We start from the raw sequence: 21,976 nt of genomic DNA, 5'->3' as shown, positions 1-21,976 counted from the left end.
TGACGGCAACGCTGTGCTCCAATAGGAAGGCATTCGCATGCATAAATTTAAAAAAAAAATAAAAATTCCAAACGCAGTATAGTATCATTTCGAACACTGTAATACCGCGGTACTATACTAATACCGGTATACCGTGCAACCCTAGCGCACGCTCCCACGTATATTCCGATCTGTGCAATAATATTCAATTCAATTGAATATTCATTCATATTGTCATTTGAAACAAGTTACCAATGCATTGTCCCATGGGATTATGCCCCCCCCGCGGCGAAATGACTTCAGGGTTTCCCATCAATGACCTATACTGTGGCGACCCGCCACAGTCTAAGGCAAAGTAAAATATATTGTTGGTTTCCTGTTGGTTGTCAGTTTGGCCATGGGTAGGTAGGGAATTTTTTTTATTTTTTTTATATATTCTTTCCCATGGCGACTGGATGGGGAATTTCTTTATTTAATAAAAATGTTCACAACAACATGGATGCATGTACTCTGCCAGCATGTTTAATATCCATAATACTAAATGTTTGAATAAGATTTCTATGAAACTTTATTTCGGATTTTTTTTTTTTTTTTATATATTTATTTTTAAAAACTCATAAAATATATTGGGTCGCACCTAAATCGGCAGGGTCGGTCGGCAACCGGAAACCAACTATTAATTTTGTTAGGCCTAATTAGTCCCACCACAGTTGTATAATGAACCAAAAAAATAAAATGTAATTTACATTTTTTTGTTTTTAATTTATATATTTTTTTTAGATAAAAGTTTGCCAATAGGGATGTATCAGTAGTATTGGCAGTGGTAGTAGTCGTAATAGTAATCCACTATATTTTTTTTATTTTCCAAGAAAATAAACCAGTTCAACACAGGTAACCACTTTTGCTTAATTTCTTTGATGGCTCAAATGTATGCTCTAGTCCAGTGGTTCCCAAACCTCTCCTCGAGACACCCCAGCCGTTCCATGTATTTGTTAAATTCCACCACCAGCACACCTGATTCAACTAATAAAGGGCTAGTTAAGTTGAATCAGGTGTGCTGGTGGTGGAATTTAACAAATACATTGAACGGCTGGGGTGCTTCGAGGAGAGGATTGGGAAGCTCTAGTCGATTTTGTGTTTTGAGCACAAAGTTCATCATAGATCTAGCCTCTTTATTTTGCTCTCAAAGTGCACCAGATTGATGCATTTAACTTTAAAATGTACCAAAAAAATTATAATAATATGGGGGGCATGCCCCCGGACCCCCTAGAGGGTCAGAGGTTCACCCCCCATAGTCTCTGAAAATCCTGTGGGGAAACACTGGAGTTAGTCCCTCTCTATCTCTCTCCCCCCAAAGTTATCTGCCAGTGCAGACTGTGGGTGACCTGTCACTCAAAGCGCATTGAGAGTATGGGCGGAGCCCAGCCAAAAACAGCTTGGAACCTGGAAGTGCAGAAAATGCTGCTCTAGACCAGTGGTTCCCAAAGTCGGGGTCACGACCCAAAGGTGGGCCGCGAGCAGCCACGGGTGGGCCGCGAGATGATTAAATTTTTTTTTTTTTCTTTTTTGTCAGGCCACTGAACTTAGAAGCAGGCCAGGACAGTGTTTCTAGTTGTATTCTAAAATTCGATTCTATTGTATTCTAAAATGTGACTATATGGTTTTATATTAACTTAATAAATAAACAAAAACGAAAAATCTACTTATTTCAACGAACATTTCAAACTAAATAACAGATTATGCACATAAAACGCTGAAAACAACCAAAGCAACAATAGTATTTGAATGAGGCTATTATTATTATTATTATTATTTATTATTATTATTATTATTATCATTATTATTTTGCAACAAGTTAGCCCTCTCATAAATAGCACATATAAATGAATAACTAACTTGAACTAACTTAATAGGATTGAAGTGATATTTGGCTTAAAAAATCAATCACCTGGCAAAAAAAATAATAAAAAAAAGCCTGACGATGTGCATTGGGCCGCGGCTCTCTGACGCCTTATTTTCTGGGTCCTGGCCTGAAGTTTGGGAACCCCTGCTCTAGACTACTTGAGAGTACTTGATTAGAAATACAAAACAATGCATTAAAAAAAAATACATACAGATGTGTTCCATAGACTTAATTGCCCAAATAGTGAAAGAAATAGTAAGATAGTTCCCCTTTAATACAAGCAGTCGGATAAATAAACTTGTATTTAGAAAGTTCTTAAATCAGTGTCAAAATAAATGTCTTTACTAGTGTTGCATGATACAGGTACTAGAAAGGTATCTCGATACCCAGCTGTTAAACGGTTCAATACTCTTATTAGTATCAATACTTTTAGAATAGCCTGATGCTGTATTTTCTATGAGTTGAGTGGATGCATGACCAGAGCACTAGCTTTAATAATAATAATATATTTGATTTGTAGTGCGCTTTATAGTTGTGGAGCAAATCCCAAAGCACTACATTGTAAAACATAAAAGCTAACAAGAGAGAGAAAAGAAAACAAAATTTTATTTTTATAATTATGTTCTGTCACTGCATCGATGCAGAATCGTCGTTCATCTTAGAATCGAGAGATTTCCACACCCCTAGAAATAACCAGGGCTGCCAGTCTGACACCAACACCTTACAGGGCCCCCATAGCCCTCCAGACACAAACCAAGAATGTTTGTAGTTGCTACCGACCCCACCCTGTTCTATGTGAATAGGCTGCTTGCATAATCATAATCATCACTTCTAATCTCTCCCACACCACCGGTTATGAGGATATTTATTTTTGTATTTAAGGATGCATTTTTTAGGGTTAAAATCTAATGAAGGGTTAAAATATAATGAAGGCTAATGATGTTCTGTTACATGTCTTTGTTTAAAATAAGGTATAGCCTAGTCATTACAAACTGTTCTCTCTCACATTCAATGTTATGAATGCATCAGGGTTTGTTTATTATACCAAAGGAAGACTAATGATATCTCACTAAAGCATGTGTCACTCCTCATAATTTAGCCAGGCTGGGGTGTAAGCTCTTTAGCGAGGCTTGTAGAACATGATTGATTGCCTGTGCGCTTCTGTTCTTTCTCGGGAGGACAACATGAGTTTTTATTGTAAAGGATGATTCCGTTTAACTTGATGTCGAGCAGCCTTGTATGTACTTGCAGTCATGGACACATTAGACACACTGGAACACACACACGCACGCATGCATGCAGTGCATGCACACCCACAGAGCTACGTTCTTGCAGGTTGACATCATGAGTAGTGCAGTGGGACTTTGCTCTTTGGGCTTTGTTGGCAAGGCCCCAGGTTGTGTATGCGAGAGTGAGGAATCTCTCATTTGTAGAAAAAAAGGGCCCACCTCCCTGCATTGCGACACTGGCAGGCCCACAAGAGCACACTCAACTCAACCACCCAGTCAGCAAGTGTTTCCTCATTTGTTTGACTTAGATGCAATGCTGCGATCTAACCCCCCCCCCCCCACCCTCCAACCTCCTCAGCTAGTTGAGAACACGGTGCTGTGGAGTGAGCACCGCCCTCCTTTAAAGTTTAATTAAAGGGGATATATTAACTTCTGTTAAGGTTTTTTATTATTTTATTTAAAATAATGTGGACATTTCCCTTTGTCAAAAGGTATGGCCCCTGTCCGGTCGGCGTCAATACTTTTACCAACTAACTTGCATTTTTCCGTGATCTGATTGGCCACTGACGTTTCTGGTCATGTGACATCTGCGCCAATCGTGTGACTCCTGTTTCTATCACTGGTTAAGCTTAAGCATTCTTTCGAAGTTGGTTAAGGTTAGAGTTTGTCTTAGAGCAGGGCGATAGAACACCAGCCCTGATTCCAAACTCTAACCATAACCAACTTCGAAAGAGTCGCCTAAGCTTAACCAGTGATGTAACTAGGCGTTAGGTAGTTTGCAGGCTGTTAGAGGCGGAAATAGGCGCAGAAACAGGCGTCACACGATTTACGCACATGTCACATGACCAGAAACGTCAGTGGCCAATCGGATCGCAGAACGTGAACGCGGAACTGGAAGTTTGTTGGTAAAAGTATAGACACGTCCGGTCATACTGAAAGGGATGGATGGTAGTAGAAGTGACTCGTCATGGAGATGTTGTTCTCCGTAGAGCTTTTTCTGATGTAGCACACACTAGATTTATTTTTATTTAAATTGGTTAATTTTTTATTTTTTTTTATAAATGAACTGCCCATGTATTTGCAGTTACAAGGTGCAAACAAATCCAAGTCACTTGGAATGTGATATACTCTGCCTCTACTGTCTAACTACAAATTAACATAATACTCTTTAACTTACCATCTTTAGATAATAAAATCAAAAGGATTTACCGTATATGGTTCTTCATCTGAGATACTCTATTCTGAACGGCTTGATTATCTGAACTTCAAACCCTTGCGCCTACATAACTGCCTAACTCAAACCAAAGACTAGGCAAACCACATTTGGAGACCTGCATCACCGTGATGAGTCACTTCTACTACCTGTCCCTTTCAGTACGACTGGACAGAAACTAACTTTACACATCCCTGTTTATCTAAATTACTTTAGTCTTGTAAATTACTGAAATATGAGGTTGTTTTTTAACCTAATAGGTCCAGGTTTGTTTTAAGAGTTTCTTCAAATTCTTGGTCCAGGCTTGTTTCATGAGCTGCTTCAACATATGTGCCCAGGCTTGTTTTAGGACAGTCTGATGAGGGCTAGTAACGAGACGTGGGTCCCAGGTCCACTTTTTGGCTGCTTGTTGGAAAGGTTTGAAGAACTCTGGATAAAGCTATCTGAAAAAGGTTTAAGAAGTAGGGCAGTTCTTGACTGAAGTCACCTGATGGGTCATGATTTTTTTTTTTTTTTTTTTTCTCCGATGAGTTGATTTAATAGACCAATCCGTTCTGTTTCCCAATCATACAGATGGACCTATTTATATAATGCTTACCAGAGATATGCTTTATAATCTTTAAGGTTATATAGAAGAAAGCATAACTATCGATTTAAGAAGGGATGGCCCTAATGAGAAGTAGGTCTAATCTATATATGCAAGCTTATGATTTTCATTTGTTTTCTTTTTGTTTCCAGTTAACTCATTATTTGAAGGTATACTTTTATTAATCCCTGTGGGAAAATTATTCCTCTGCATTTGACCCGTGCCAACTACTTAGGAGCAGTGGGCAGCCACAGACGGGTGCCCGGGGACAAACTCCAGTTGTAATGCCAATAACTTGGGGCAAACGGCAGGCGTATGTACCTGGTATGCATGTCTTTTTGGTTTGGGAGGAAAACGGAATCTACGCGAACACGGGGAGAACATGCAAACCCCACACAGAAAGGCAGCTGGTCCGGTTTGACCTTCTTGCTGTGAGGCAACGGTGCTTCCACTGCGCCACCATGCCGCTGTTTCTACTGTGTCGTCCTGGTCACATACCAGCTGCAGTATGCCATAATTGAGTCCGTTATTTCTGTGCAAGACAGATTGAGGTTGGTAAACAAAACTAATTTCAGTGATGAGAGCGGAAAGATGGGAGGCACAGGAATCTTTTTAAATGAGACTGCTGCCCTCTAGTGGCATAACTCATCAGTTACCCCATTTGATTTACTAGGATGATCAAAGTAAGCTCTTCTAATTTGGCAGTTTTATGTTATTGTTTATCAAGGAAATATTCAGGTTGCTCTTGTCTTTGCTTAGCATTTACCTGTAGTTGATTCAGATTTAGTTATACAGAAGTGTAATTAAAAAAATTCTAATTTAGGTATAAAAAAAACTAAACATGGATGTAGGCAGATAAAACTATTGTCAGAGCTGCCATGGCTATAGTTGAATAGCAAAAAGCTAAGGCTATTAGTGAACTTGCAGAAATACAGAGAAGTGTAGTGTTTTAAATACATCAAAGCTGTACATATACAAGTGTAGGAGTATTTTGCTGATGTCGGCTCACTCTCTGAGGCAAACGTGAGATCAGTCATCCTATTCTATAGGGCTGACCTTCGAAGCTTTTTTTGGCAATCGAAGCTTCGGGGCCGAGCTTCGATTTTAATTCGAAGCTTCGAGAGAGATTTTTTTTTTTTTTTTTTTATTTTTTTTTATTATTTAATCTTATGTTGTGGGACTTGTACAGCACTTTCGTAAACGTTGTTGTTTTTAAATGTGCTCTATAAATAAAGTGGGTTGGATTAATTAATTAAGTAGCCCCTTTCGTGACTGACTCATCCAACAAGGTTTCACTCGGCTGTGTGATTTAATTCAAGGTGGATCGCTGTTGTCGTTTGAACAACTTCAGATTTCATGGGAACTACCAATCCCCCAAATCAAGAATGTTTAAGATGAATGAAGTAAGATTTTGATTATTTGAAATATGGCCTGTGTAGACTAAACTATGCACAGAATTATGTCAGTCTACAAGGTCCGGATTCTACATGGTCCGGCAATGTAGACCTTGTAGACTCCACTACAGACCAATTATCAGTGAATGTTCATGCATTTTTAAGAAGGGCAACTTCCACAAAAAAACAAAGAACTAACCAAAACATCTCAGTAGCACCTTATCTAAATGTTATATTTCATATATGGAGATTCATATTTATTTTTGTATTGCATGCATTTCTACATTTTATTTCCTATTTTGTTTATTCATCCCAGTATCTTTCTTTCTTATGTGTGGAATTCTACAAGGTGCGCGCACACACACACACACACACCTACACACACACACACACACACTTACATTTAGTCATTTAGCTGACTCTTTTATCCAAAGCGACTTACAAGTTCTGTACGACAAGACAGCAAGAAGGGTACAACTCTATCAGCTGAGTAACAATGTTCATCAAAGTGTTGCGTGTTACAGTGTAGGTTAGTTTATTAGGACAAGTGCACGGTTAGATTTTTTTTTTTTTTTTTTTATCATTTCAGATAATGGTTGAAGAAGTGAGTCTTTAGTCGACGGCGAAAGATTGGACGGGATTCGGCTGTCCTAACTGGGATGGGTAGTTCACACACACACACACACACACACACACACACACACACACACACACACACACACACACACACACACACACAAATCGAAGTAAAACATTTTTATAATTTTTTTTTTTTTAACTTCGATTTTTTTTTTAATGTTCGAAGCTTGTGCCATCGAATCGAAGCTTCGAAGCATTTAAGACAGCCCTACTATTCTAAGACTATTTTCTGAAGATTTTTGTAATGCAAGTTGTGTAAATTCTGTGTTCTTTGGGATGTTTCTGAACGCCGCGTTCCTGTCATGTTGTAACCCAACAGAAACATGACCTACCACCCAATTTCGGTACATTTCGCACATGGGCCCTGAGCTTGCTTTGTTTCAACGGAGGGGGATATAGTTGGACCTCGGGTCAGTCATTTGATTAAATAGACTAATTCTTTCAATTACTTTGATTGCCTGCCTGTGTAAGGTTGGCAGTGGTTTGCTGTTTTTGGGAGCAATCAATCCAGGTGGTGATATACCAGGCAATAACCATCATTTATGTCCAGAGCTAACCTTTCCTAACATGATGCACAGAAAATGGGTTTTGCTATTCGGGAATCTTTATCTGAATCTCTGATTCCATTTTAATGGCTGAATTATAATGAGAGTTGCTGAAATAAAGCAGCCATCCAGTCTTTTATGTGCAGAGCTAACCTTTCCTAACACGATGTACAGAAAATAGATTCATACTCATTGCTTGTTTTGCTATTCAAGAATCTGAATCTGATTTTAATCTATTTTAATGGCTGGGGGGAAAAAGGGAGTTGCTGAAACAAAGCAGCCACCCAGTCTTTCCCCATCTCTGCTGTGTCATCTCTGGGTGGGGCCGCTGGCTTTCTGACTGAGGCAGCCGCCTGTGTCTGCGCAGGAGGTTGAGGGAGGGGCCGAGTGAGGGAAGGGAAGAAGGATGAAGGGAGAGCTTGCCTCAAGGATGTAATATAAATTGGGAAGGGGTGGGTGCAGGGATTGGGGGAGAGGGCAAAGAAGGGAGGGAGGGAGAAGTTTATAGCCTCTGCGTCAGAGCTTTAGCAGATCTCTGAGCCAGCAGACAGTCAGCTGACACCAGTCCTGCAGGGGTGTGTATGTGTGTGACAGGGCAAGTGTGTGACAGGGAGAGGAAGCGAGCAAAGAAAAGCACCTGTGTGAGGCAGAGAAAGAGCCAGAGGGTTCACTTGTCCACTGCAGTCGTCTCCCCGGAGGAAGGTCTGGTTAGCCCCCCCCACTCTCTACGCCTCCTCCTCTCTGCCTACTCCCTCCTACTTTTCCGCCACCTCGTTCGCTCCCCACACGCCACCCGCCCTCCACAGCCCCGACGCACCGCACACACGCACGGCTCACGCTGTCCGCCTGGAATGTCTGTTTGCTGATCCAAACACAGCATGGAGAACATGGACAATTCTGTGGACAATAAGGAATTCCTGCCTTCTTCTTCCAGGAACTGGAAAGAACAGGGTATCCTTCACCTTTTTATTATTCCTCCTCGTCTTTTGGGCTCACTGCTGGCGATGCTGCTTTCTTGCATGTCTTATCTTTTTTTTTTTTTTTTTTTTTTTTTCTCTTGGGCTTGGTTGTGCTGACTGGGTGATTGTCAGGTGATGTTTGATACTGATAGTAACATACATTATTATTATTATTATTTTTTTTTTATCGATTTAAATGATTTCGATATAGAAGCGTATGATTCAGTTCAAATGAAAATCCGATAGTTGTTCATTGAAAGTTTACAGTTTCACCACTCATAACCCAACTGGTAATCTTTTAACTTTCATGGCTTGCATGGCTGTGCTTGAAATGCCTGCCCCTTTCAATTCTAGAATTTTCCATGTCTGATGTCATTAGATCTGTAATTGCCTGGCTACAGTCCCTGTTCGTCTAACTAGCAGATGGACCTTTGGACAGTTCAGCCCTGTTGACGAAAAGCACTGAGCAAAGGTGCAAGTGGGGAGATAGAGGTGGGAAGAATGAAGGGAGGGGTTTCTAACCAAAGGGATGTTGGCTAGCAATTTAATGGTTGGTTCATGTACCAGAAATGGTCTGTAGTGTAGGTGAGTCAGACTAGCCTCCCTAGAGAATGCCATAGCTTTTGATAGTCTGACCAGTTGTGCCACTGATATTAACCTGGCTGGTGTTGTGGCTCTAGGGGCAGAACGTTCCTTGCCAATGTACTCGTGTAAGCCAGGTAACCATGCTGCTGTCGATATGTAACCCCCCCCCCATAACATTACTATAGTGAGATGCCTAACATTCTAGATTTCAGTAGATATAGAATTTCAAATCACTTAGCAATGAGCATGGAACGAGGTGAAACTGGCTGCCTCTGAAAACTCCAGTTGCCAAACTGTCCAGAGAACCTGACGGGAATCTGTCTTAGGTGGGTATTAATTTATTACAGCTGGCTTGCAGTAGATTTGATTGACCTTTTTTTTTTAGAATGCTTTTTTTTCTACCACATTTTCTGGATTGATTCAAAGGAGTAGCCACATTGCTTGCCAGTCGGTAATGCAGTAATGACTGTATAGTCTAAATCTATTGTTTGGCGTTTACCGTTTATTGTTAGCTGTAGGGGCTAAGCTTCCCTAAAAACTTCTTAGGATATCTGAATCTTCTACGATTTGTATTGGGTGAATATTGATACAACCCTTATTTAGGCTGCCATTTATATTATTATGCCAAGGTGAAGCTACTGTCTGAAATCCATTACAGAATTAGAAGGAAGAAATCTGAAACCAACTTAAAGCAATACGCAAACATTATGGGAAACACGCTTACCATCTTTTCCAGAGTCCGACAAGAAGATGGATACCAATTTCCTCTCTGTATTCAGTAGAAAACTGTCCAGCTACAAGCTACCCTAGCTTAGCACAAATTAAGTGGATAGGGATCAGCTAGTCTAAGCATTGGCCAAAAACACCTCCCAGGAGTTTAAGCTAGGCTATCTGATCCATATCTGCTTCCATTAATTTGTGCTAAGCTTGGCTAGCTTGCAGCCGAATAGCTTTCTACTGTACTCGGAGAGGAAACGGGTATCTTATCATCTTGTCTGACTCGATAGTCTCTGATTACACACCCTCAAGATCCCAATGCTCTGCATCTTCCGGCCGCCTTCACTCTTCGGGCTATTGGCGGTGGGGGGTGGTCATTAAAACGATGCAGGCTAGTTTCTGTTCTCGCTCCATGGTGGTGGAACGAACTTCCCACCACAGTCGGGACAGCTGAAACCCGCCCAATTTTCCACCATTGACTAAAAACACACCTTTTCAATCAATATCTGTGAGAGGAAAAAAAATAGGTTATCTACTATATATATACACACTACTACCTACTATGCTAATACTACTATGTATTGCTAGATGAAATACCACCACCCTTAGCCACCAGAGGTGTACCCCTCCTGCTGACTTGTTGTACACAATTTGTAAGTCGCTTTGGATAAAAGCGCCAGGTAATGACTAAATGTGAATGAGAAGAATGACAGCGCCTTTCTCATAATGTTGACATGTTCCTTTTAGAACAATTTGACAAACTGCTTTCAAGTGGCAAATACAAAATATTTAACTGTCCATCTTTTGTAGATTCACAGCTTCAATGATTGAGAGGGAACAATCAATGTATGTCATGCTGATAACTGTAAGGATAATCATTAAGCTAGTTGTTTTTTAGTTGAATGTGGCAGCTCTTAGTTAATGTGTAGTTCTGGAATTATGAAAGTCTATGGCCTATGTCTGCGACAACGATTTATGGTCCACTCGGAGGTAGGGCTAGGCGGGCGATATGGCCAAAATGTTATCACGATAACATTTTTAATGTAGATGATGATCGATATTTTATTTTTATTTTTTATTATTATTATTTAAACGAATGTGTGTTTATTTTGCAGCAATTCTTTGTTGTTGCCGCCATCTTTAGTGTTACAGCCCCTCACACTCCAGTTCTCAGGCTGCAGCTGGTTTGAAAGCGAAGTACCAAAAAAAGTGGCTGTGGCTCCAGGGGAGTTGGAACAGTTCTGGCTCTGCTAGTTTCTTTTCTATCTTTTGGTGCTTTTTTGGTGGACAAACCACCGCATGCATGCACGGTTATTAGAAAGCAAACGAGTGCTTGGTGTGGAGACGTATAGATATTCAGTGCTGGTGGATGGGCCTCAACAGTAACTGAGTGGGCAAATGAAATGGGCAAAATCCAACCTATACCAATCTATACATTAGTTACTTAACTGGATCGGCATGTGACACGTTGAACACTTCAGAACCTTAAACAGGACTAGTAAGGTTCCCTGGACTCATAGTTGCTGTTCACGATGTAGCCTAACCCTCTTTGGTTGACTGACTGAACTCTTAACCTCCTAGTCGTCGTTACTTTGGCTAATTGTACACTAAATAAAGCCCACGAATGGGCTTTAGTAAACCACCTTCTTGTAAGCATTCAGTTTAACTCATTTGTGGATGCAAAATGGTGCGACTGAAACTAGGGATAAAATAAATGAAAACCACTAAGGGAAAGCTGTGATGCAGGTTTTCTTTAAGCAGAGCTTCAACCGCAAATGACTGATCGGGATTGGGGGAATTTTTTTCATTTGTTGGGGGCATCCGTAACTGAACCAAACGCACAGCTGGGACCGGTGATGTCTGATGAATACCCTACACGGGTTAGCATGCAGACTCTACTCCCTCACTAACGTTTTGACCAGGCTCACGTTGTCTGCTGATCGTCATGCGCAAGTAGCCGTTGCATCATCGGAGGATGTGGTGGTCAGGTGCAATAAGCATACATTGCAACAGAGAGGCTATTGTGCTAGTCTCTCAGCACTCTATTACAGTGTTGAGGCATGTCATTCATTCTGATGCATCAACTACTCTGGCCCATTATCTGGATGAACTAACTAAAAGATAGTGGTATGAAAGAGGCACTTGTGTCGCTATCAGACATGGCTGTTACTATGTGACGGTCACACTGTGACTAAGCAATATTGAAATTTTTATGGGTGCTGCAAGAAACGTTTAGCCTACTTGTCAGTAGTACAGTCCAAATTGTATGTGGTAAATCAAACAAAATGGTGTAATCGGAGGAAGATTAGGAATACCATCTTTGACCTCTTACACAAAGTGGGCTGATGGAATGAATTGTGCCCCCCTCCCTTATTCTTACAGAGCAGGATGGGCAAGGTTTGTGGTGATGCAATATTTCAGTGCAGATCTTGGTCAGCCATTTGGATATAGGCCAAGGTAGTTTTATATAGCCTAATGTTGACTCGTTTGAACTATAACTCTCGTTTTGGACTATTCTGTTGACTGCAAAGTATTTTGTGAGGCGAGACTTGAGATCTTTAAATCAAGTTTAGTGTAGATCACTAGGATAGCATGCATGCTGTTCTTAAATAGCCTGTTACATTTTTTTATTGACTAAAATACAGTTTGTCTAATGTGTTCTCAAATGTATCTAGCTGCGCATATTAAAGCGAAACCCGCCCTAAAGAGGCTGTTTTGTATCAACAACAAAATACCTTTCGACATGGCTTATATTATTTTCTATCTATGTGCTCTTATTGAACTTGTAAGGCCTGAAGGCCCATCTTTATCATCTTTCTATCAGGAATTTCTGGATTGTTTATTATGCAACATACACCTTTCTCTGCTTTCACGATGCCTGGTATTTCATGCCGACATTAACCTACAGCTTCAAACAGTACTGTATTTGCAAATCTGGTATGTCATAAATGTATAGATGTAGCAATACTGTCTATCTGTATGTCATATATGTCCTGATGAATTGAAAATGGGGGACCCTTATGTAAACAAGACGAAAGTCTTTCTCTGGTCTGCATCCCCTTAACAATTGTGTTGAACTGTACTGTACCCATTCTGCAATCTGTTAATAAAGTTTTCAATCAATTCTGGTTCGAAACAGTAAAAACAGCCTCTGTGTATAGGTATACCTAAGATTACATGACTAATCTAGGCCTATTGAAGTGATCCAAATGAAAGGGGGCCTCAGTGCACGGTGTGTGTAAAGGCGCAGCGCCGCACAGGAAGCTGCACACAGCGCTCCTCTCTCCCTCAGCTCCCTCTCAGCTGCTGAGCTGCGTGCTGCTAGCGGAGGCTCAAGATGGACGCCAAACGGGGTTAGTCTTGTCATGCTCCTTTGTTAATCGATATTGCCTTTTAAATCTAACGCACCGACGGTGGTTCTTGTTTGGTTCTAGTATCTTGTCTGTACGGAAGATGACAGGGAGGGGGGACAATGTAGCGCTATGCAGCGGGGCCCAAACTTTAGCGTAACGGTCAAGCTGGGCATGTCATTCGGTGATGATGATGCTGTGGTACCGGGCTGTCAAACCACCGCGAAGCAGCCGCTCCCCTTCGAGACAATGACCATCGGTATATCAACAAACGGAAGATGAGGAGGGAACGACGGTGTGGTTAAAACATGGCGTGTATAATGTGGATCAGGCGCGGGGGTTCTAAAGCTTCTAGGCTATTTTTAGCGAGGGCTTCGAGTCTCGACGATGCTAGCTCATGCGTGCTAACGTTACCATATGTAGCTAGAGAGCCACATTAGGAGTGAGACGAGCCACCCCCCCTGCCTTGCGTGGTCTCACTCTCTCGCTTCAGATCAGACAATGGTGCTGTATATAAGCGATTGTGCACTGAGCAGCTGTGGAACACGTCTCCGACGTCTATGTGGCTAACAGGCTAAGCATGCCAGTTACTGTTAGCGTGCTACTAGGAACGATAACTAACAGACAATAGCGGACAGCTAAAGTGATGGCAGTTGATTAGACTGTCAACGCCCTCATAGCACCCCAGTCGCATTGAATGAGCGAGGAATTTATTTGCATTCGAATACATTTTACTTTAATGAAGAGTCTTCTATATATATATATCTGTACCCACCTACCCAACCTCCTCCAATGTACAGTTTCTATGTCAAATGTATATACTCTTTTCTGGACTCTTTGCAAATCTGGTATCTCATAAATGTATAGATGTAGCAGTACTGTATCTGTATGTTATGATTAATTGAAAATGGGGGACCCTGATGTAAACAAGACGCAAGTCTTTCTCTGGTCTGCATCCCCTTAACAATTGTATGTATTGAGCTGTACTGTACCCATTCTGCAATCTGTTAATAAAGTTTTCAATCAATTCAGTTCAGGAAATGGCATGCCATCAATTATTAATTCACATCGACACAAGTCCCCCAAGGCCAAAGCAATCGGTATGATTTCCCCACTTGGGGAGAAGAACGGGTTGCTGTAAATGTGATTGGGGAATTTCAATCTCATAAGCTCATTCTTTGCCAGTAAAGCCATTTCAGAAGTATTTCTGGTAGACTGCCAAGTGTGTTGCTGTTGATCAGTCACTCAGTGGCAGACGCGCTGACTCTGCAACACGGCAGCCTTGAGCAATGTCAATGAAATAGTAACGAGGTGTTGTGAGTCCCTAGTTCAAAATGCATTGGAGCCTTTGAGAAATGAATGTCTTGTTCACATCTAATATTGTACACTGACCTGCCCGGAATTCCTGGTGAAACTCAATCGCAGCCCGTCCGCATGAGCTCAGCTGTCTACTAGCAAGACACTCCACTAACCCCACTCTGCTGGCCAGTTCCTCAGTAGTTTCCATAGTAGAGTTAAGTAGTATAGCCCCTTTTGATCCTGATGTACAGTACTTTTTCCAACTTAAATTTACTAGGTTATGTTTCATCTCTATAAATTATATCTGCCTGTTGTAATGTAGAATCTGTAGGCAAGGGACTATATTATATATATAACATCTGTTTATTCACATGTTTAAATTTACAAACGGGAAAACATTAATGTAGTCTGGTAACGTAATGTGTATATGAACTGCCAGATAAACATTGGAATAACATAGCCTACATTATCTGTTACAGGAACATATACATTACAGCAACATATACACTCTGATGGATGAAACAGTCTGGTGAACATGGAGCCGATAATAGTCTCTGTAATAACATGTCCTCATGAGAACACAACGCTCCAGCAAAACAAATATGGCCATGTCCTCATCCCGAAGCAAATTTAGGCAGTTTTCTACAGAAACGTGCGTTGGTTGCATGCAGGAGTGAGAGGCATAACGCATTGGCCCTGGATCTAAAAGTCATACACAACATCTTGTGTGGAGAAACGGTTTGACTATTGTAGTAACAAAAAAAACTGAATGGCTTTCAAAGTCTTGATTACACAATTGCCTTTGAAATAATTAAAGGAGTTGGTTGCTAATCTGACTGTATACAATTACCGGCCTGGATATTGCCAATTGGAAGCCATCAGCTACACAGGAAGTGCTAAAACACTGGCTGTTGCCCCCAGAGGCTAAACCGGGGTCTGTTTGTGTATATATATATATATATATATACAAAAGATGGATGATGGGGTTCTGAGATTAGGTTATGCTTAAATTTGACTTAACATCACGCAGACATGAGTTCTTTGTAAACTAACCAGAAGCTGATTGTGGGGAAGGCAAGCTGACCCCAAGTTAGAATTGGGAGAGAAAGAAACCTCACCCCAGAGCTTCTTCAAACCTGGACAAAGAGGCAGTTGGTATATACTGTTCATCCATAACTCCTGCAGATGAGGCAGTAGATAATAGATACTGTTCATCCATAACTCCTGCAGATGAGGCAGTATATGTACCGTTTGTTCATCCAGAACTCCTGCAGATGCGGCAGTAGATCTACTGTTTATCCATAACTCCTGCAGATGAGGCAGTAGATATACTGTTCATCCATAACTCCTGCAGATGACTGTCTGGTATGCTGGAGTTCAACTTCTGACTGCACAGGGCAGTTAAAACAAATGCACCCTTTAAGGCCTCATAAAGGGACGGTAGACTGTATAAGTGTATATGCCTTCTGGGGAAAGACTAATTGTGTGTTGTAACTAGAGATGTAACATTAATTATGAAAATGTCATATCACCATTATAGTGACTAAAATGTAAACTAAATGATTGCGGTATTGTTCAAATGTGCTGAATACAGTACTGATACAAACTGATGTACCAAGTTTTACTTCTAAGTCTTAAAGCGGACATATTTTTGTCTTTCAAGGTCATTGAGGTCCCCTAAAAAATCTTGACCACTCAGATTATGCATTCTAGCAGCCTCTATACCCCTCTGCTTCAGTCCTGTTCTCAACGGGCTGTTTCTGTGCCTGTAACTAGCAGTGGTGCACGAGCCTGTGCTGTCGAACGAAATCCAACTTTCAGACTAAACGTTGCAGATCAAATATGACTCGATACAGCAATAGCGTAGCGATCTTAACGTTAACATTTTGTCTCGTCATCTTTTAGGTTCACATTTTTATCAGGATGCACATACATGCGTATACGAGGTCTCCGGAGCTCGTCTGTTACGCCATTTATTTTCATTGCCTTTTCGTTGCCTGTGTCTGGGAGACTTGATAACATGTTTGGTTCATGCTGAACAGTTTAGACAATATACTGTTTAGTTTTTCAGCGCGGTAGTCAAACACGGTCTTAATGATGATAAATATTTGAACAATATTAATAGCTGTAGGAGAATTTTACTGTGGTTATTAAAATCAATTTCATCCCTAGTTCTAACCTGCAAAGAATTGTCTTAAACCTTTTCCACTGAGTTGAACTAGGGAGACGATGCCCTTCCCTTGTGCTCCACACATGAAGGTTATTTGTTGGTGTGACGATGGTTGGTTACTTGACTCCAAATTTTTTTTTTGCCCCATCGTTTTATCAATTTGTCATCTTGTCAATCCTCTCTACCCCACCACGCCCACAGATCATTACTCATCTTCCCCCATCAAAGATGAAGCTGTGTAGAGGGTAGCAAATCCATCAATCAATTTGACGTGACGTGCAGAAAGCAAATTCCTTACACGGTCTTCTCTCCATCCTCCCTCTTCTAGTGGTGGATCTCCTGTACTGGCGTGATCTCAAGACCACGGGTGTGGTGTTCGGCGCGGCTCTCCTGCTCCTGCTCTCCCTGACGGTGTGCAGCATCGTCAGTGTCTGTTCCTATGTGGGCCTGGCTCTCCTCTCGGTCACCATCTCCTTCAGGATATACAAGGGCATCCTGCAGGCTATCCAGAAGTCGGATGAGGGACACCCATTCAAGTGAGTGTTAGTAATACATGGGCCCCTACCACTGAACGGACTAATCAAATCAACTGAGGGGAGGGATTACAAATCTGCGGCACTTGAAGAGAAATCGACAACAAAAACAAACCACCAATCTATAATGGAGAAGCTAATTTTGGCAGTTTCCAACAAACCTTGTTTGTACAACCAGGTCTTACCATGAGCGAGATATGAATAGCAATGCCTGGAGGGCTGTGAGTAGTAATGTATGTAACTTAATGTAAAGTTAGCTGAGGTAGCGACGGTAATCAGTGGTATCGCTTGTTGCGCCCTGTGCACTTTCCATTCTCTATGTGCACCCCGTGTTTCGAGTGCAAGAAAAAGGCATCTAATGTGATCACCACTTAAATGAAAATGTGAAAATTATATACAGTTGCTTAACCCCTTAAGCCGTCCGGTACCGGTACGAAATGAATATCATGTCATAAATGGATCAATACAGTCCGTATTAATTAATGTTGCGTTTCTTTTTCAAATGTAGCAGAGTAAAGGCCCTAAGCCTATCAAAACAGCAGTCACAAAGTGTATATTTTCAACACTACGTTTTTTTACCAATGATTTTAAGTAGGGATGCCCCGATCGGCCAGCGATCGGTATCGGCCGATATGGAGTATAAATATGAGATTGGGGAATTCCGATAATGCTTTCTTTTCGCCAATTGCAAAAACCGATCGATGACACGACCAATTCTCAGCGGAGTTGGTGTCATTGTCGCATGTTAAGTAACCTAAAACGTGATGTCGGCGGTGTGGAGAACTATTACAAAGTGTCTGAGACGGATCTGCAATGTATGCCAGGATAAAATACCTCGTGGGGGAAGCAATGTAAAACGTTTCAACACAACAAATTGAATAAGACACTTGAAGTCCCACCCCTTGAGGATCACCCAGAGGAGCATGGATAGTTCGTTAAGCTTACCGCGGACGGCGCAGAGTAAAAAGAAAAAGGCAGATTAAGAACAAACGACAAACGACCGCTAACGCAAACCACTTTAGAGCGCATCCGTGCGTATAACCGTGATAGTCAGAAGGCTAAGCGATCACAAGAAAAGTCATGAAATTCATAGGGCCAGCCATTAAGTGTAGTCGAGACGAGTACTCTCTCAGCCCCGCTACACTCTCCCAGCTGGTCACTGAAAGGCACAACTAGCATGCCGTAAAGACCCGGGAATGCGATTGGACCAAAGCAGAGTTGACACACACACAAACAGTGCAGTCACATGCAGAGACGCTGCTTATGAGAGAGGGCAGAGAATTTTTACTTGTTGCATTTGTGGCTATGTCTTGCAGATAATACAGATAATACAGATAATAATACATATGAAAAGTATAATTTTCTCGGAGTCCAGAGACCGCTGTGGTTCGGTCCGGATCTGGAGAGAGTCCGGACTTTGAGAGTGCCTGTGTTAGACCTACAGTATAATACTGCCAGGTGCCAGCTGCTATAACAAAACCAAAAACGTTTTGAATTTGTTAGTTAAGTTTAGGTCTGTAATTATTATTTCTTATTGTTTTGTCATTATTATTATTAGTATTGTTGTTACTGTTGATGTTGATATTGTGGTGTTGGTTGTTAAAAAAAAAAAAAAAGATCGGTATCGGCAGTGTAGATCGGTATCGGCAGTGTATCGGCCGATATGGCTCATAGACGATCGGTGATCGGTATCGGTGGCAAAAAATGTGATCGGGGCATCCCTAATTTCAAGTGTTATTAGCGAAATATGAGTGTATAAATATGAGTGTATAAATATTTCGCCGCATCCCGGTGGAAACCTGATTAATTAGACGTGAGGAAAGGACGGTGTTGTTCGTGTTTGTAGTCCTAAGAGAGAGGAGACCCAGGGCTTTCGATGGACATCGAGATTTCATAAAACTACACTACCCAGCGCACGCCAGCCTCTGTCAAATCTGTTGAAAATATTCTTTGCAAACAATTCTGATGTTATTTTTATGATTATATCTCACGGATCGGACAAACCTGAACGTTATTGACTTATTGCCATAAAATACAATGTAGTTTGTAAAGAAACATTCTGTGAACGTCTAGAAAAAAAACGTGTCAAGCTGATTAAAAATGGCGGAGCAATGGCCATTATAAAAAAGTAACTGTACTTACAGTAGATTTCATTCACAGTCTTTGCTGCCCTGTAACTGGTGCCTAAATCCAGATTGAACTCTGCCATTGGAAAGAGGAGATTTGGCCCGATCCATAAATGTATGACTTGGCCATAATAAGGTCATTTATAGGCCTTATATTCTATATTCATATTTCAAATGGCATGTGTCCGGATGACAAAATTCAGTACTGTATCTACTAGGGGTGTAAAGGTATCCGTACCGAACCATTTCAGTGTGTACCATACCGAACGGCTGTGTAGTGTACCGAACTAATACAATGGTATGTTGACCACTAACGACCGCCCACCGGGGGCTGTTTTTTTCACAATCTAATATAATTATTACTATTGAAAAAAAAAAAATTTACAATCGATTATTAATTTCAATATAGAATATTCGTTGACAGCCCTACAAGTACAATTAGTTACTGCACACTACATCACCTCTTGAGTGGAACATGGAAAGCCAAACTTCCCCCCACTGTACCGATAACCCGTACCGAACCTTGACTTCAAAACCGAGGTACATACCGTACCGTGGTTTTTGTGTACCGTTACACCCCTAGTATCTATAAAACCTGTAAATCATCTGCCCTTTATTCATTTTCTTAGATCTTTTGTACACTTGATCTCAAGAAGGTGCTGAATTAGCTTTTTTCACGTCTGGTCAATGCTAGCATGGTGTTATTCAGTCAAAGATAAAAAAAAAAAAAGGCTATTCTCCTTTTTTAGTTCATTACAATTTACTCACGCCTAGTAACGCCTAGATACCAAGAACATGCAAATGGACCTTGTAGAAGTGGAGCAATCTTCCATTTACTTAGGTATGGCTCAGGCTTAAGAGTTTAAAGAGGCAACTAGCCAGATTTGAACCTGAATCCTGTCATTCTCTTGACATGAGACACAGCATGTTAGTAAGTTTTTATGTCCAATTATCACAAGAACTCTACCGCATGGAACCTCTCGAGACATGAAACATGTTTAATATTTGGTTGTAAATCCTTTGTAATCAATGCCATAAGTCTGCCCCTCTTACGTCGTAATGTGTGAAATTATTTTGAAAATATACATAATCACCCTGATATTACTATAAGGGAAAGTAGATGGGTGCAATGTCAGTGACTGATACAATAATTTTCTTTTTAAAAACAAGATTTGATTTTCTTGCTTTGAAAGGGGGTAGGTGGTTTTTATATTCGGGTCAATACGGTAGTTTTTTGCTTTTTCAGTTTCTTTAACCACTTAGGATCGGGTAATTCTCTGGGTTTCTCGAGAATGGAAACACTTGTTCAACTTGCCTTTTTCTTACCAGGTTAGATGAACTACAAGTAATGTTCTAACACTAGAATTACCCTTTGCACCTCAACAAAGTATCCCATTACATAAAAAGGCAGGAGCTCAGTGCATCTGACAGGGTTCCTGATGTAGATGACTGCAGACTGTCTGACCTTGGTATCCCTGACCTGCATACAGTGCTATGAGGACCAGCCCGGTCTGCTGCAGTGGGGAAACGACTGCCAGGGAATCTAGGATCAATAGATCAATCCCGCTGCGCAGGGGAAATGAGAGTGTGGCCAGTTGTAATTGCAGAAGTTATTGGCAAACTGACTGCCCACTAGCAGTGTGTCTATCCAATCAGGTGCGTTCCATGTGGAGAAGCGGCAAGTAGGAAGGGGATGCATGCACGCAATGTCCACATGCACTCACTGCCCAAAGGTTGACGCCCAGAAACACCCAGAGCACAGCAAAAAAAAGTTTACTCAGGCAGAGGGAAGGGTCTCTGCAGATAAAGACACCACCACACACTTGTCACAAGTGGTGATTGAGAGGGATTCTGTTTGTACGAGTCTATACATTGTTTTTTAGGATAATTCTACTCATTATACCTTTTTTAAAGAGAACCTTTTTTGTTTCATAGGATTTTATTTCCTACGTATTACGTATGTGTTAAAAAAAGACATGGGCCATAGATCAATCCTATGCATGGCATAAAATAAACGGTGTAGTGCATGTCAGTGTAACTGCAGAACTTAATGCAATTCAAGGCAGTATTGTGCCTTTTTGTCACTCGCAACTGATGGTATTATCATGTTAAATCGTGAATGGGGGGCAAGCAGCCGGTGTGGGATTTTAATAAATTTAAATTAGGGATGTTTGATATTGGCTTTTTTTTTTTACCGATATTGTCCAACTCTTAATTTCCAATACCGTATCAACCGATACCGATATATGCAGGGTTTCCCCCCCCAAAAAACAGAAGTATTTCAGGTAATTAACATTACATATCTCTTGTTGTGGAATTAACATATCGCTGCTGTCGGGACAAAACCTCATAACTCCAAAAACCCAACTTTTCAGCAGATGAAAAAAACGAACACAGATTTGAGGGCGAATAGAGTTAGGAGGTTTAGACAGATGATCGGTTTAATGCTTTCCCATTGTTTAAACTTTGTAAAACCCACACACACATATGGAGGATGATCTACGGAGTTGATTTATATAATAAAAAAAAAATTCAAAAAATGGAGTTAAGATAAGATAAGATATTCCTTTATTAATCCCCTTGGGGAAATTCATGACACACACATACAGCTCAACGTCTCATAAATGATATTAACAACAACACAATCATTACATTTTTACAGTAACAATGGCACAGCATAAATTCAACAGACATGTACATTTGTTGACACATGTCAGCATTACAGGAGGCCTGAGACACTGTATGCGAT

The 21,976-nt window shown here is 40.9% G+C and overlaps 1 protein-coding gene across 1 annotated transcript in view; it reads left to right on the top strand.

Annotated features, from left to right (window-relative positions):
- rtn4b (reticulon 4b) overlaps positions 1 to 21,976 on the top strand; it is a 58,635-nt gene that overhangs the window by 19,002 nt on the left and 17,657 nt on the right. The window contains exon 4 of the mRNA XM_084321140.1: positions 16,897 to 17,104. Within this exon, the coding sequence (XP_084177266.1) occupies positions 16,897 to 17,104 (208 nt within the window). The remainder of the gene's footprint in view (positions 1 to 16,896; positions 17,105 to 21,976) is intronic.

This window comes from Notolepis coatsorum (genome assembly GCF_963971535.1).
Source record: "Notolepis coatsorum genome assembly, chromosome: 9".
In the NCBI taxonomy this organism is placed as follows: domain Eukaryota; kingdom Metazoa; phylum Chordata; class Actinopteri; order Aulopiformes; family Paralepididae; genus Notolepis; species Notolepis coatsorum.
This window is presented reverse-complemented; position numbering and strand designations above follow the sequence as displayed.